The 17752-nt window shown below is 30.8% G+C and overlaps 2 protein-coding genes across 2 annotated transcripts; one reads left to right on the top strand and one right to left on the bottom strand.

Moving 5' to 3' along the window:
• Positions 1 to 1538: 1538 nt before the first annotated feature.
• Positions 1539 to 2627, bottom strand: LOC11413214 (cell wall / vacuolar inhibitor of fructosidase 1). Its single transcript, XM_003609777.3, has one exon. It carries the CDS (start codon positions 2550 to 2552, stop codon positions 2025 to 2027), a length of 528 nt encoding a protein of 175 aa, XP_003609825.1. The 5' UTR covers positions 2553 to 2627; the 3' UTR covers positions 1539 to 2024.
• A 7901-nt stretch (positions 2628 to 10528) lies between these two features.
• LOC11412749 (prostatic spermine-binding protein) lies at positions 10529 to 12489 on the top strand. The gene is made up of 2 exons (XM_003609778.4): positions 10529 to 11101; positions 11925 to 12489. Exons 1-2 carry the CDS (start codon positions 10778 to 10780, stop codon positions 12153 to 12155), a joined length of 555 nt encoding a protein of 184 aa, XP_003609826.1. The 5' UTR covers positions 10529 to 10777; the 3' UTR covers positions 12156 to 12489.
• The last annotated feature ends 5263 nt before the right edge of the window (positions 12490 to 17752 follow it).

Here is a 17752-nt window from a genome sequence, read left to right on the forward strand (position 1 = left end):
TTCTGCTTACTCTCCTTGCTTGCAATGTCCTTTTCGAAATATTACCATCAGTTCGGTCAGTACCCAACATGCTAAGAGAGCTCGGACTTTCGTTCATATGTTTTATTTGGTTACTATGTTTTCAATATTTCAACTCAAGTTAGGATTTGGTGTTTCCATTTCCATAAAGAGAAATTAATTGTATTGCCAACTTACTTTTGGCTATTTTGTAATCAACGACATATATATATATAATTCACTTTGAAGGGAAAATGCCGCTCAAGTTGAAGGAAATTTTTTATCCACCGGCTGTAAGATTGGTGAAGTTGTACGGAAAAGAGTGTTGAGTGGTGAAGAACCAACACACGAATATAATAAGTATAGCGGAGACGAGGATGTTGTGTTGAATGTGTAGCAAGACTATATGACATAGGATTGGAAATAACAACATTAGAGAGAGAGTTAGGGCAACACCTATAGTTGAAAAGATGGTGGAAAATAGGCTTAGGTGGTTTATGGCATGTAGAGAGAAGGCTTGTAGATTCCGTAGTAAGGAGAGTAGATCCAATGAAGGATAGTTAGATCACTATAGGCAGAGGTAGACCTAGAAAAACTATAAGAGAAATTATTTAGAAAGATCTAGAGATTAATGAGTTGGATCGGAATATGGTTTATGATAACATATTATGGCGTAATCCGCTCCATGTATCCAACCCCATTTAGAGCCTATTTGGATTGACTTATTTGGACTTGGGTTTACCTACTCGCTTAAGTTTTGTGAGACTGTTTGAGAGAACTTATGAAAACAGTTAATGACAATTTTCATAAGCTTTTTTCAATTTATTTTCATAATTTCTCCAATATAGCTTATATAAACAACTTATAGCATATACAAAAACAATTTAACATTATTTTATCTTATCCTATAAAAATAGCTTTTGTAAGCTTATACATAAACGCTTATCATGATAAGTTCTTGTGCTATAAGCTATAAATAAGTTGTTTATCCAAACAAGCCCTTAGTGTGGGATAAGGCTACTTGGCTGTTAGTTTAATTCACTTTAACTTGAATCAATTTTACAAAACTAACTCTATTCATTGTACTTTTTTTTGTATCAAACATATGTTTTATATGACGAACGGTGTACTCGATTATATGGTAGACACTATTTGTTTGATCTTCTATAATTCCCTCGTTTACACGTTGTTTTACTTGTTAATTGTTTCTTATTGTCTTGTATATGTTGAATTGTTCAATTATATAGTACACACTTTTGAATATTTTATAACCCCTTTTACGAGAAAGTTTTCGGTAGCACTTTGATGATATTAGGGTGTCAACCAAAATGTTACCCGACACATACTAAACACTTCAATTTTGGGCATTTATTGACATAAAACTAACAAAATTAAATAAAATATGGTCAACTATTTCTGCTTTTTAAGACATCTAGGACAGTAAATTGGAATTATCACGGGCACGAATTATGTTGTGAAATATCCGATATGTCAAACAGTCAAAGCTTGTTATCTTATTCCAAAAAGCTTCTTTTTTTTTCCCCATAGTTAGTTAGAGAGCTACCTCTTCCTACAAACTGTATTTCCAAGGCTGCTTACATTCTCCACAAAAACGTGCTATTTGTTACGGGAGAAGAAACGCAAGAACAATTGACTTTGGCCCTTGCCATTTCTCTGTTTCAAACCAGGAAAAAAAAAAAGTTAGAAAACTGACCAAAGTACCCATCACATGACTTAAGTCACGTTGAAAAACAAATAAAAAATAATGGATGTGTTTGGATGTCCTTTTGCGAAAACTACTATGATTAAATTTCGGATTGAATTTTTAAAATCAAACAATACCGAGCCAAACCACATACACATGTATACCGAAGAGATATCATGGTGCAATTTGATTTGTCATGTATGCTAGACACATTTATAATTAATTTCTCAATTTAAAAGGAAGCACCGAGTACTATGATATAATATGATTTTATTAATTTATTGAATGTAAATTGCATAATGAAACATTTTGAGTAAAATGGCTATAGCAAATTTCGAATAATAGCTCTTGCTATCGTTGCTACATTATGCATGACGTTGTTGTCAGCAGTGAGTGGTGAATTTCCAGAAAATCCACCCTCACAGGCTTCTTGCTCAACATCAGCATCACTTGCACCATCTTCTGCAAATTTTGGGTTTCCTTTTTGCAAAGCTTCAGTGGCTTCAGCAACATCAGCTACAATAATTGTATTGTATTTACTCTCACATGAAGTAAGTGCGCCCTTTTGACTAGGAGGACTCGTTTTAAGAAGTTGACGGATTTTGTTTAGGGTAGCGGTTGCTTTGGTCTTAATTACGTTAACCATGATTAATGATAAACCCCTGATATCTGCACTAGGTGCTTTAGGGTCAGAATTTAGGTACTGAATGCAAAGTGCATAATTTGGAGTGTTTTTGCAAGTTTGTTGAATTAGATTGGCATCGTTTGGTTGGATAGTTCTGGACTGAGTTACAACAAGAAAGGTGCACAAGATGAGAAAGAATAATGCAAATGGCTTAAACATTGTCATGTTTTTTAGAATGGGAAAGGAAAATAGAGGACAAGACAAGTTTGCATATGATCAAAGAGGAGGATGGTGTGACCTTTTTATACTAGGATTCTGCTTCGTAAATTAGGCCTGAAATTATGCTTTGACTTTAGTCAATTCTTCTCCCTTAGTCAATTGATAAAATTAATTTCTCCTTCTTTTTCACAGAAATATTAAATTATCCTTTTTTTTTTTAGAGAAAAAATATATTATATTGTCCTTAAAAAACAAGGATTTTGTTTTCAATCAAACTTTAATTTAACATGTTATTCAAAGGGTTAAATATGTTTTTGCTCACTATAAATATGTCTATTTTTTGTTTTAGCCCCTTTAAAAAAATTCTTCAACGTTTAGTCCTCTAAAAGTTTTTCATCTTCACTTTTGGTCCCTCCTTTAAATTAAACTCATATGTAGAATCCATATTTTTGAATAAAATTTTGCATGAAAATTTATAATATTATAAGAATCTCTCAAAAAAAAATATAACTTTTTAACAAAACATGAATTAAATATGAATTTTTATATTTTTTTGGTTAAAAATTCATATGTGATTTGTATTTTGTTAAAAAAAATATTTTTTTTTGTAGTGTTTTTTACAATATTCTACACGTTTTTGGGAAATTTCATTAAAAAATAGAAAAATGTTTACTTAAAAATAGGGACCAAATGTAGTTATTGAAAATTTTATAGGGACTAAAAGGTGAAGAAAAATTTTAGAGAGACTAAAAGAATTTAATATATTTATAGGGATAAAAAACATATTTAACTCTTATTTAAATTATTGAATAATAAAGAGTAAAAATACACATTGAGTTTTTTTTATTATATGGAAATACACATTTAGTTTTGAATAGAGAACATTAGTAAAAAAAATCAGTCAACAGTTTTTAGTAAATTGTGCAGAACCACTCAAGTGCTCACAAAAAGTGGCATACAGTTTGGCCCCTTTGGTAAAAAAAAATGCAACTTTTAGTCATTAACAAAATAAATCTAGAACACATTAGTTATTTAGTAAAAAAAAAAAATTACACAGGCGGTTTGATAAAATTAATTTGTCCTTCTTTTTTGACAGAAATATTAAATTGTATACCACTAATTCAAAGTGACATATGGTTTGGCCCCTTTGGTAAAAAAATATATTTAACCTTTTATAAATGTATTCAAATAACCTTTTCTTAGCATTGTGACTAACTACGTATTTCTTAGGCATGACGTTGAGGCGGGGTGGGGACGGGTTTTACCTTTCCCGTCTCCATCCCTATCCTCATCCCCAACTCTCATATACTTACCCATTATCCTACCCCATCCCCAACTCACATATACTTACCCATTACCCTACCTAATCCAACGGGGATGAGGAATTGAATCTCATCTCCATCCGCAATGGGTTTGGGTATCTCCGCTCCATCCCCATCTCCACAATGAATTATTTTTTTCAATAAAAAAAAAAGTTTTTTTAGCCTCGAAGGAAATTTTGTAATGCATTATCCAATAATATTCTTATTTTAACATTTCATTGAGTGAATGATTTGGTTGTTTTTTAAATATCAATTGCAAATTTTATAACATGACAAATATAAATAGATAATAAAGTAAATTTCTACAATGGAACGGGTTTGGGTATGAGTTCCGGATGGGTATCTATATCTCCGTTACCCGTCCCGTATCCGTATTTTAAAATCGGGGTAAACCCAAGCTCATACTCAAACCCACTCAAACGGAGAAGCCCGTCAAATCAGGGCTAATTTGGGCGGATAACTGCGGGTATGAATTTTGTTGTCATGCCTAGTATTTCTTCATGTAATGTGTGTCTGTAATCTTCTTTTTTTCCTCATTAATTAATCATGGATAAATAAGTAGTCAACCCTTTAAAAAAAAAAGTAGTCAAATTTCCTTTAGCATCAAATTCTGTAATTTTTTTGTTGAAAGAAATGTTGAATTCAATGTATCTTTTTTCTCATTAATTAATCATGGATAAATGAGTAGTCAACCCTTTAAAAAAAAAGTAGTCAAATTTCCTTTAGCATTAAATTCTGTAATTTTTTTGTTGAAAGAAATGTTGAATTCTGTCCTCCAATAGATAATCTATTTAAAAATATGCAATTTTGATCTAACTTACTTTGATCATATTTTTCTACTAATATATAAAGATAAATAATATCATATAAGATGTCGTTAGATTCGTCCCGATGAGTATTTTCAAAATATTAAATTTTCATATTTTTTTCTAATATATTATTCAAAATATTTAAGTTCAAAATTATACATTGGTATGCGTAATAGGGTCAACTGTGTCAAGTATTATGGGACGGATGGAGTATCTTTTAGACTTAATTACTCCCTCCATTTAAAATAAATTTCGCTGTGAATCACTGTAAAAATGTCAATACACAATTTTGACCTTTAATATATTTAATTATATATAATAAAAAAATTATTAAAATTTGATATTTTGAAAATATTCATCAAGGCAAATCAAAACAACATTTTACATGATAACATTTTTTAATTATATATTAGTTAAAAAATATGGTCAAAGTAAGATATGTGAATAGTACACGTTATAAAATTGCGACAGTTTAAGACGAATTGAGTACTCCTTCCTATCATATTTATACGAAACATTTGACTTTTTTTATTAATTCCATAAATGATGTATTTGGTCTATATAAATCAAATACATTATTTATGGAATGAATCAAACGTTTTTTATAAGGAAAATGTTAACTTGCCCTTAAGGCACAAGTTAATGAGCCAAAAGTGGAAATAATTTGTTGTAATAAATGTATTTGAATTTAATTTTTTTACTTTTAATTAATTGAATGCACAAAATTCAAGAAAATATTTCTATTTTTGAATTGCTTAAAATGTGCCCTTAGAGCACAGGTTAACATGACCCTTTTTATAAATAGCATGGAAGTGTGTATTTATTTATTTATTTTATGGAAGTAAGGAGATGTAGCTTTGTCACCCACTTCAATGCTGACAAGAGGTCGCAGGATTCATCCGAGTCAACCTCTAAAATAGGAGAATTGATTATTTAATTATATACTTCTCCAAAATAAATAAATAAAGTTCAAAAAATTTGGTCGAAATATTGGCATAATTTTTTTTAAAATTTTGAATTTCTTTTTGTAGTTACATCTTTCGATCACTGTTATAAACAAAAATTAGTATTTTAAATTCATTTATTAAATAATGTATGTGATCTATAATAAAGATCATATACATCGTTAATTGAATGAATCTAAAATATAAAATGTTGCTTATGATAGTGATCGGAGGGTGTAATTTATTTTGGAGAGAGTATTTTATACTAGGGTTGAGCAAGATATTCTAAACCGACTGTAACCCATCCCAACCGATGGAAAAATCTGAGATTCGGGTTGGGAAATCAATGGGTGAAAGCCCTCTATTTCATATGGTTTCGATTGGACGGTTGCGAGTGACAATAACTTAATTTAACGGTATCCAATACCGACTGAGAAACAAAACTTTTTAGGGATTGTCCAACATTCACATGCTTTGCAGGCATTTGGTAGTAGTATTATTCAAAAAAACAAACAATGAAAGGTTTTCTTCTCCAAAGTGTTCAAAACAAAACCATGTCAGTAAGCTACAGAGAGAGAAACACACATCTCTTTGAAGTGTTTGAACCGTATCTAATCTAGAAAGACTACAATGCACGTAGTTTCTAGTTTGCCTTTTACCCGTATAAATCCGACTGACTCGCCGGTCACCTGATCTAACTGTCAACCAACTTAACCGATCAAGGGAATGGGCGGAAGTGGGTGATGTTTTTTGCTTCTTGGTTTTGGCTGGAATTCAATTTTTCGGTCCGAACCCGATCAACGCTCTACCCTATTTTATACTACTAAATATCAACACATTCATCAACAATCTCTTTGATGAAACAATTTTTGTCTTTTCTTATAAAGCAAGTCCAATAAAAAAAGAGAAAAAAAATGTGATTCTATAAAAGTTCTCATTGAGTTTATATGAGTACTGGACTTTGTGGCATATGTTAGATTAATGTTTCTCATATGTTATGATTTGGTTTTGTTATAGACCGGACGTTGGGATCTCAACGGTCCAATAAGTGACTGGTCAACAGCCCATCAACTCATGACCAACAAATAGGCAAAACGCCACCAAAATGCATTCACACAAAATACTAAGTGCTCACCACAACACGGAATAAGGTCCCTCAGAAATAAGCTTTTTAAATTGTGCAAAACTATTCAAGTCCTCACAAAAGTAGAATATAGTTTAGTCCCTTTGAAAGAAAAAAAAAATACAATTTTTAGTCTCTAACAAAATAAAATTGGTGCACGCTAGTTATTTAGTAAAAAAAATTACTCTGTCAGTTTGTTAACCTATATTTTTAAAGGGTTATCTTAAATGCAGTCAAACCAAAGTTGACCTCGTGATCGAAAGAATCAACGTTACTTTCACATCTAGATGTTTCGTCGAAAGATTAGACTTGATGGAAATGCTCGAAGCATAGTTTCGGTTCGACAAGCAGAAGGGTATCGAAGAAAGTTTAGTTCCATATGAGGTCAAACAACGGATACTTCCAAGAGACAAATATTTGAAATTCAAATCGAACAGATGTCTTTTATCCGTTTCTAGCGATTATAGTTTCAAATCTTAATGTAGGTAGTTATTCTCCTAGTATAAATAATATTTTTTCATAGGAAAAACGGGTCACAAACCAATCATACACAAAACTTACACTCAGGCTATCCGCATTCAAGAGACAAACGAGTCACAAGTTATAATGTATGAACATGTGTACCAATTTACATTCAATAAATGCAATTTAAGTTTGTTCTCTTAATTGTCTTTGCAATCTACTTGTTTCTTTTAAGTAATTTATCTTACTTTCGCTTAGAAATAACTTCGACGGATTTAACTGGGTTAAATTTGACAGTTATCTTCATACTCTTTCTAAGTTCTTCAAGAACAAATATAAATTTCTGGAAAATAACAAATACAATATGTCATTAAGATTTACTGGTTGATCTTGCAAGTAACTAATTTTAAATCAGCGGCTGTTTACCAAAAATCAGTATAAACACAGTTTTTTATGAAGTTGTTGAACAATGTACTATTAGATAATTTAAATTCTAAATTCTCTATCTGGCAGGGGATATTTAAATTATATTTTAAAAATTTTACGAGGCTTGTGATTCTCTCTGATATTTCATGAAATCTTGACTCCTAAAATATATTTTTTTTCATTTTATATTAGGGTTTGAGTTCAATTTCTAATAAGGTTAATCTTTGTTTTAATCCCTACTAAATAGTCATGTAAACTTTTTATTTTATAAGGACTAAAAAAAAAAAACTTAATAGAGAAAAAGTTTACTATTCCTTTTTATAAAAGATTGTTAATGAGTAAGTTCTATGGGCTGGTAGCAATGATTGGTGGTGCAAGGAATAAAAGAACATGTATGGCGTTAATGAGATAAGGCAAGGACAACTCATAGCATAAATGACCAAAGGACCTAACTTGTACTGGTTAGCCTCGTACTATAAAAGGATAATCACATGGTAGTGTAAGGGGTCCGAAAATTTACATTGTGAATTTAGTGGCCAAGTTTTAGATAGGGTTAACAGCATAGAGTTCTCACTCCATCTCATCTTCTCCATAGATGAGCATGAGTGCTCGTTCTTAGTGATTTAGAGTTATGATTACTTTGGTGATACTTCAAGCTCACCTCTTTACTTCTTGGATTGTAATCTACCATTAACTCTATTTTATCTATCTGTTCATTCATCTTCGTGGTTAAGCTTATCATAAATTAAACCCCTTCTTGTAGTTTAGACATGATGAGGTTATGATATTTTTGGTTTAAGATTTATGAAGTAATAGTTTCACACTTCTTTAAAACAAATTGTGTAAACTCAAAATTTTTAAAATTGAAACTTGATTTCTATGTTCAAGCAAACGTGGGAAACTCTGAGCAAGGAAAAATATCTTACTTTTTGACTTGTATTCTAATCTAAATTTTATGCGTATCAAACAAGTCTTAAATCACCAGTCCAATATATATATAATAAAGACAAAATAAGCATGGGAACATGAGAAACATGCTTTCCAAACCGATTAACCTCCTCCATGATACCATATGCCGACTTCTTTAAATAGGGGAAGCCCATAGGGAGAGATTTCAGAGGACCAACATTTTTTTATGGTCGCTCGAAAGTATTAGAGGTCGAAATTCCTTCTGAAAGAAGATTATTTGAATTTAGCTTAAATAAAAATTTGAAAGAAAAATAATATTATAATGTTGGGCTTAACTATAATTTTATACTTCTTAAATGTTACTATCTCATTTTGGGGTGGGAATGATCCGGACCGAACCGGACTTTGCTTAAATAGGTCTGACCTAGTTGAAAAAACTAAGGCTTAAGCCTTGGTCTTTTACTTGTCAAACACTTTATTTTGAGTCTGGCCTTTTCAAAAGCCTGACCTGACCTATTAGCCTGTCTAAAAGCCTAGTTTGTGTTACAAATTTCAAATAGAGTTCAGTCATCCATTTTTCTTTCTTTTCAATTTGTGCAACACACTTAATGTAGAGAGATAAACAATAATTAGATACATATTAAACTAATAAAACACAGTCGTAAAATTTACAGATGGATAGAAACTCAAGAATAATTATATCTGATAACAAGAAGGATTTCAAACTTAATCTGATAATCATACTTAACCTTAGGCATATTAGTACCAAGCCTCAAAAGTTCACACAAATCAAATAACAATATGTGTAGTTAATGATAACTCAACAAGCTTTCAAACAATAAGAAACTGAAAACAAAATCAGCACTTGAGGAGGAAAAAAATGCATAAAATTTTCAATGTGATAAAAAAAATCACCAACTTAATATGAGAATTTGAAGGAACTGTTTTTTTTTTTGTTTTTGCATTGCTATATAAATAATAAATTTGGGGAAATATAATATACTCGTATACGGGCCAGCCTGATAGACATGATAAGTTTTTTTATCCGTCTAAGCCTAACCCATTTTAATTAATATGCTTTTTAAAAAGCTCATACTTAGCCTATTTATTAAACGAGTTAGGTAGGGATGAGCTTTCAGTAGGCCGGGCCATAGGCCCCTGACGAGCGGCCTAGCCTCCCACCCCCAATCACATTCAAAACCCATCCTTTTATACTTCATTAAAATTTTCATGATCATCTATTTATTTTTATTCCACAAACTAAATTAGTTAAATTAAATTTTAATTAATTTAGCCATTAATTTACTTACATATTGCCAATTACTATATCAAACTCGCCTCAAAATTTAAAGGTTTTAAATTCATGCTCTCTTGAAACCCTAACGCGACATCATATCTTTATCAATATGTTGATAAAGTGACAAACGCATAATAAAATTCACACACTCAATTGTAATGTCACAAATTCAAATATAAGTAAAGATATTTTATTTAACGATATCGATATAGCCAGTTTTTGGTAACAATCGATATAGCCAGTTGAGTCAAAAGTTATAAACTCTAGTACCATATTGTATATAATAAAGACTCTCTTTGTCCCAAATTGTATGATGTTTTGGACATTTCACACATATTAAGAAATGTAAGTAATATTGTGTGGGAAAGAGATATTATGAGTTGTTTTACAAAATTATCCTTAATAAATGTTATGGGAATGATAAATGAAAGAATTGAAAAAAGAAAGAGTAATAAATAGTTAAGGATATAATAGGAAAAATAACATTAATGTTTCATTGGTATTTTAAAGTGACATACAATTTAGAACACATATTTTTTTATAAAGTGACATACAATTAGGGACGGAGGATTAATTAATTTCAATTTGTTTTATAAATAAAGGTAAAATGAGAATAATTGTGAATTTTGTTGACAGAAGACGTGGGCCGGATATAAATGAACAAAGCCCAGAAAAAACCCTAACTCGAGTGACAGTTAAAACAAAAGTCGCGGGCGCCGCAGTGCGTAATCACACTATCTTCACTGTAGTACAAAGACCGTCCGATTAAATGCCACGTCATCGATCCGCGTGAATTCGTGCTTCAACGGCTGAGATCATTGTTTGAGAGTAACTGTAGAAACGAAGGAAAGAAGAGCGTGTTCTTCTCTATTCTCCCAGTGCTGGATTTTCGATCGATTTTTCTCGAACATAGAATTTCAATTATTTCTGAATTTCAAGATGAAGGTTACAGAAGATTCGAAGGATAAAGTTGAGGAGAAAGAGGTTATCGTTTTGAGTGATGAAGATGACGAAGGAGATGATTCCGCGGAGGAAGTAGACGACGGTGATGACGACGGAGACGAAGATGATGACGGTGATGACGACGGAGATGAGGACGATGATGAAGAGGATGACGATGATGCTCCTGGCGGAGATGACGATGATGAAGATGAGGATGACGACGATGAAGAAGCAGGTGCCGGTGAGCGTGGTGGTGACCCTGACGACGACGACGACGATGATGAGAACGACGATGATGATGATGAGGAGAACGATGAAGAGGTAACCGACTTATATATATTTGTTTTTATATAAACCCTAATTTGTTGAAATTGTTAATCTGAATTCTAGAATCTAGATTGTTTGTTAATTTCATTCATAGGTTTAGCTTTCCTTTAAATTCGTTTTAATTTTTCAATTTTGAGTCTATTCTGAGTTAGGGTAAGGGTTTTGTTTCGGCTTTTTCATTTACTCTGTTCATGATAATGAACAGATAATTGTTAAGATCTTGCAACTGTCTCTGTTGATTTTTACTATATTCGATCTATTTTTCGCATATGTTCAGAACTTGCAACTCTCTGTGTTTTTTTAGATTTTGTTTTTATTATTCAATTTTGAATCTAGTATTCTTAGTAGTTTTTTTTAGTTTTATTTTATTTACTCTGTTCATGAGTAGTTGTTAAGACGTGAGAGCTAGCAATTTTCCCAGTCTTTAGTAGAATTTCTTGATTTAGAATTATGCAGTATGTTAGGCAGTACTGATAAAAAATGACAGACAACATTATAGATCTTAATTTCATCTGAATTTTTTTAACTACTAATTGCATAATACTTAAGTGTATGATATCATTATGAATTGTTCAGCTCTTCAGTCTTAAACCTTTATAATTCCTTCATTTATATTTTGATATGAACTCAATAATATGTGACATAAATTACATCTATTATGTTTCAAATCTGCTACCGGTGTAATTCAATTTTGCTGCAAGTCTTTTTTGCATTTGAGTTACTCACATCTATTGTCTCACACAACTGTTGTGTTGCCACTTGCCAATCTCTGCTACCTGTATAATTCAATTTTACTTATGAGGATTAAATGATGTAGGAGGATTTGGGAACAGACTACCTTGTGCGCCCTTTAGGCAACGCTGAAGAGGAGGAAGCATCTAGTGATTTTGAACCGGAAGAAAATGGTGAGGAAGATGAAGGTGCTGATGAAGATGATGACAATGAGAAGGCTGCTGAGGCTCCACCAAAAAGGAAGAGGTCAGATAAAGATGATGATTCAGATGACGACGATGGAGGAGAAGATGATGAGAGACCCTCAAAAAAATAGACTTGGGTCTATTATATGCTTGAGGACTTAACAAGTCAACCATAGGTCAATTAGATCAATATCATCTCTTTGAAAACTTTTCAGAGATAAGATGAGTAGGTCCATGGAGTTGTTTCGTTCTCTCTTGTATTATTATCATGCAACATTGTTAGGATTTGTAGTTTCTGTCTGGTTGGTGCATAGTCGATTGTTGGTTGAAACTTCTGCCAGGACAACTTTTACAGACTCAAATTTTATCTTAGTAATTTGTAGGTCAGTTGAACTCATGCATAATATTTCTGACACCCTGAAATTGTTGGTAGATTTATTCTGGTTTTACATATTCGTTTTCTTCCGTTACAATCTTATTTCACTCATTTTTTGCAACTACATATTGATTGGGGTTCAGGTCTACTTAACTTGTGAATGTCGGATTCGCTGCTCCAAAAGTGAATTCCCCATTCCCTAACTTATTTGTTCTACAACGAATAATTTGTTTGATTTCTATATAACTAGCTGAAGGCCAGAAACGAGTTATACTTCTGTTTCAGTAAGTTTTGCCTATAGGTTTGGATTGAAGATGGCCTGATGTGACGCCACTGCGCTTGATTTACATTTTACATTGCTCAACTGCAATCATAATGTCCTTCATCTAAGTAAATACAGAAAATAAAAGGTCTAACGACAGACTCTTCAATGCTCTTCATCCAATTTTCTCTTCATGATTGAATAAAAAATAATTGTATGCTTAAAAGTGCCTCGGGAGCACTCGTTTTTTTTTTTGTAAAGAGAGTATAAGATACGGTGTTTTCAAAGTATTAAAAATAATCGTTTTGGAAACTAAAAAAAAAAAGTGATTGACAGTATTCACGTGAAGAATTTGTTGAATCGTATATCAGGAGAGCTGGTGATGACTAATATGAAATAAGTTGATGACGTAATCGCCTTACCCTTAAGTGGACTAAGGACCCAAGTTAAACATATGGTAGGAAATTAGGAGGAAAGCACCACTGACCAACAACAAATCAAAAGTGAATCTGATAATTTGTAAAGGGAAATGCTAACGAAAACACTTTTTAAGGGTTTAAAATAGTAAGATAATATGTGCATTCAATACATTAAAAATTGAAATGTTTAACTTTTTAAATAAATACATTGAAATAATTTTCTTTATTTTGTTTGAATTCTAAGAACATTCATTAGCAAAATCGAGTAACTTTTCCTACCCTTCAACTCACTTACACATATGTAAATGTACATATCAAGTAAATAAAGTATTTTTCTGCTATTCGGTGCAATCGGCTTATTCGTACTTGACGGAGGTGGATTCTAACATTGCTGAAGACTTCAATCAATTTTTATGGTTGAAAGCGGTTCCGTTGAAGGTTAACATTTTTGTTTGGCGTCTCTTTCTGAATAGACTTGCTACAAAAGATAACTTGCGTAAAAGAAATGTAATTGATCCCACTCTTACGGCTTGCGCGACTTTGTGTGGTAAGGAAGAGGAAAGGGATCATTTGTTTTTTAATTGTGATCATTATGGGCGACTTTGGCTTTTAATTTCTCAGTGGTTTGGTATTGTTACAACTTTGAATGGTAATTTATACTCTCATGCTACTCAATTTTGTGCTCTTGGAGGTTTCTCAAAAAAGTGTAGGACATGTTTTACAGTTATTTGGATTTCGGTTTTATTCGTCATTTGGAAAGATAGAAACAGGAGAATTTTTCAGAATCACTTTGATCATCTTGAAGTTCTTCTTGAAAGGGTTAAACTTCAAACGTTTTGGTGGCTGAAAGCGAATTGCATTATGTTCGATTTTGACTACCCATTTTAGAGGAACAATCCTTTACTTTGTATTCAGACTGTGATGTAATGTCTGTTTCTGTTTCTGTTTCTTTGGCTATTTTATCGCATGTCTCCTTTGTAATTAACATTTTTCAGCTTTCTTAAGCATACCTTGTGCTTGAGGGGCTGGTTGTTTCTATAATATATTTTGCTTAGTTTCTTTAAAAAAAAAAAAAAAAGTATTTTTCCCGAGTAAATAAAGTATTTTTCCGTTTATGTGTACTTTCAAGCAAGTACAAGTACACAGTCTTTCTTTCTATCAGCTGAGAGAATACATTTCGAAACCATGTGTGATTTTCTAAAAACTTTGAGATGAAAAAGTTGCTCCCAAAATTAGAAACCTTTTCCAACTAAAATAATTTAACATACGTGGGTAAGTTTAATTTTGATTTTTTACGATATATTTTGAACTGTATCATGAAGTATACAGTATTTTAAAACGTGGATATCTAAATATACTTTCAATGTCGGGATAGTTACTCGCCCAGGATCATTAGTAAATTTGATTTTGAGCAAATAGTCATTTGGTCCCTGACTCAAAATTAAATATAAATAAGTTTCTGATTCTGCACTTCCGTTATCTCTTTAGTCCCTGACGTTAAAAAATTCTGTTAAGTGATGATGTGTCGCATATGAGGTGTCACAGGGATCAAAATGAAAGTAGAAAATTGTCACTTTAATCCCTGAATCAAAAATTGATTTAATCCCTAAATATCATCTAATTTTTTCTTTTGTTAAAAAAATCAATTTAGTCCCTGAATATCAATTTTTTCGGTGACTTAGCATTGTAAATTGTTTCGGTATTTCTCTTTGTTTTGTTTTAATGTCATTTCAACCAATTCCTTTTTTTTTTTGAAATGATTAACAAAATTCATATTGTTTTTGCAAGTAATAAAAGCGCGAGTCAATTACATGAAGGACAATTATATGATACATATAAAGGGAAAATGATAATTGTCTTATATAGTACTTAATTAATGATGGGAAGGTTAATTGAAAACTATTATTTGCGAAGGTTGCTGATGTACTAAAATCTAAAATCTGCAAATCATGGTCTTCTTAGAAGTTGAATGTATATTGTTACACTATATGTATAGGTTGAATTAAAAAGATTGTAGTACATTAAATAATATAAAATAAAAACACAAAAAATAAAGATATAATATATTGATCAACCTCAAAATCCTGCAAAACCAGCAAAACCAATTGAGTGACTGAGATTTATGTGAGTTTTAGAACTCGAGCACAAGGCACATTCTCGAAACCCTCACGGTTAACACCAAATTGTGAAAATTTACGGTATCATCAAAGATCAAGACGTTTTTGAAGGAAAAAAAATACAACTCCACAATTCTTCTTAATTTTTTTTTTTTTAGAATCAGCTAGTATTATTATTTTTTGAAAAGAGTTTCGCTGCATATAGCAGCACTCATACTAATATTATGCACCATTATAATTATTTTTTTGATCTCAATCAATTTGTTGTAAGTAGTATCAATTTTTGGTACATATAATTTTTTATGAAGTCATTATCACCGTATATTATCGGTATTATTATGTTTTACATTAAAATTATTTTAGGGTCATTTTCACACAGTAATTTTCTAGGTGTAAAAATTCGTAGGACCTTTGTCCTTTTTTTCCAAGTGATTATCAAGTATCATTAGAATTACTACTTTTTTTTTTCAAATAAAGAATTAAAATAATAGTTACATGCAATTTAATTCTATCTATCTTCTATGAATGTTGCCTTTTATAATTAGTATCATAAAAAATGGTGAAATAATTCTCAATTGCCAAGTGGTAAAATATTCATGTGGATGACTAAGAGAAGAGACGCGTTTAATTTGGATCGTTGTAAATCATTCTTAATTGTATATAATATAGATATAAATAAATATAGATATAGATACAGGGGATAGGATCAAATGACACCTTGGTGTCAAAATTAGTTTGACACTAAATTTTATCAATTCATTTCATTTAATCCAAAGGCTTAAAACTATCATCAACTTAATTAACATACATCAAATACTCTCTATCACCTAATTAAGAAACATATCTATCATCATTAATTCATAATCAATCAATACCTTCTTGTTTTTGGTAGATTCAAACCCTTTTTATTTTCCCCTAATTTTTTTCTTTTGGCCATAAGCACAAACTCAAACTTTATAATTTTTATAAAATCATGATAAATCTTAATTCAATTAAACATGAGACACAACGAGTCCTCTAAAAAAAATTAGACCTATGAGTGACAAAATAATCTAATTGGCATGAACAATTCAAGAATTATTTGTCGAGCTTGTTGGTCTTTTTTTAATACAATTTAATTAATTATTAAAAAAATATGAGTATATGATATAAAGACAAAGAAATATCATTGATGGTGATGATGACTCAAACAACCATAGGTATTCATTTTATAAAAAAGTTTAGAAAAGAAGTTTGAGTATGATTATAGAAATCTGGGAAAATTTATAAATTTGGGGAAATAAAAAAGAGGAACAAATAAATTTGGGGAAATAAAAATGGAATGTTTGATTATAAATTAATGATCATAGATATTTTTCTTAAATAGGTGATAGAAAGTATTTGGTGTATATTAATTAATTTGATGATAGTTTTAAGTCTTTGGATTAAATAAAATGAAGGGATGAGATTTGGTGTCAAACTAATTTTGACACCATGGTGTCATTTGATCCTAACCCTAGATATAGATAGATGTTATTTTTGAGGGAGTCTATGTACGATTATTATAAAAATATATTGAATAGTTCATATTTTTGTTTTGAGGAAATAGTTCATAAATTTATTATTAATCCATTAAATAGTCTCCTAGTTTTTTTTTTAAGGAAGTCTCCTAGTTAATTTAAAAATAGAAGAGATAACGATAATTGGAAACTAACTTTATGAAATTTAAATAGTTCATAGACTAATTTTGAGAACCAAATTGATAGTTTATTTTAAAGGAAAATTCTACGGTGAAGTCATAAAAATGATTTTTTTAGTGAAGTAAACACTATAACATAAAAAATATAACGAGTAACACCCTACCGTTTGTACAATGACATCAAAAGTTCAATTCTCTAGTATCATCAATTCATCAGATTAACAAGACTACACTTAATATAATTTTATCCTACCTTGTTATAAGCGTAACACCACACAAAGTGCAACACTTAAGACTATCACATAATATCATCAACTCTGTTTGCAATGTTAAAGATTCCAACGATAAAATAGTACCTGTAATTCCAAGATGTTGTAAGCATTACTAGATGAATTACTATTGATCATTAATTAGTAATCAACAATTTAAAAATGAATCAAACATTAAAATAAAAATTAATTTTTTCAAAAAAGTCAGTTTCTTGCACAGAATCTCCCTATTTAAAATTATCAAGTTTTTCATTTGGAGCCAATTTTAAGTAGGCTTTCACCACATGACAAAATTAACATGACTCTTTTACATAGACATTAAAATCATTTTTTCCAATACATTTATTATTTATCAATGAAAAAGATAAATATTGTTGACATCATCTCTTTCCATTTTTTTGACATGTACCTATTTGTTTCATTTAAAATAAAAGTTTCAATGCAAGATGTGATCAAATGTCATGGACTTACATAAAAATAAAAATATACAACAATGAGAATATCTTATAAGTTATCATTATATTGGTACAAAATTTGCACCTCTATTTATACTAACCTTCATGAGAAAACTCATGTAGCAGAGTTACTTACTCTCTCAACCGAATAT

Source organism: Medicago truncatula, chromosome 4 (genome assembly GCF_003473485.1).
Source record: "Medicago truncatula cultivar Jemalong A17 chromosome 4, MtrunA17r5.0-ANR, whole genome shotgun sequence".
Taxonomy (NCBI): domain Eukaryota; kingdom Viridiplantae; phylum Streptophyta; class Magnoliopsida; order Fabales; family Fabaceae; genus Medicago; species Medicago truncatula.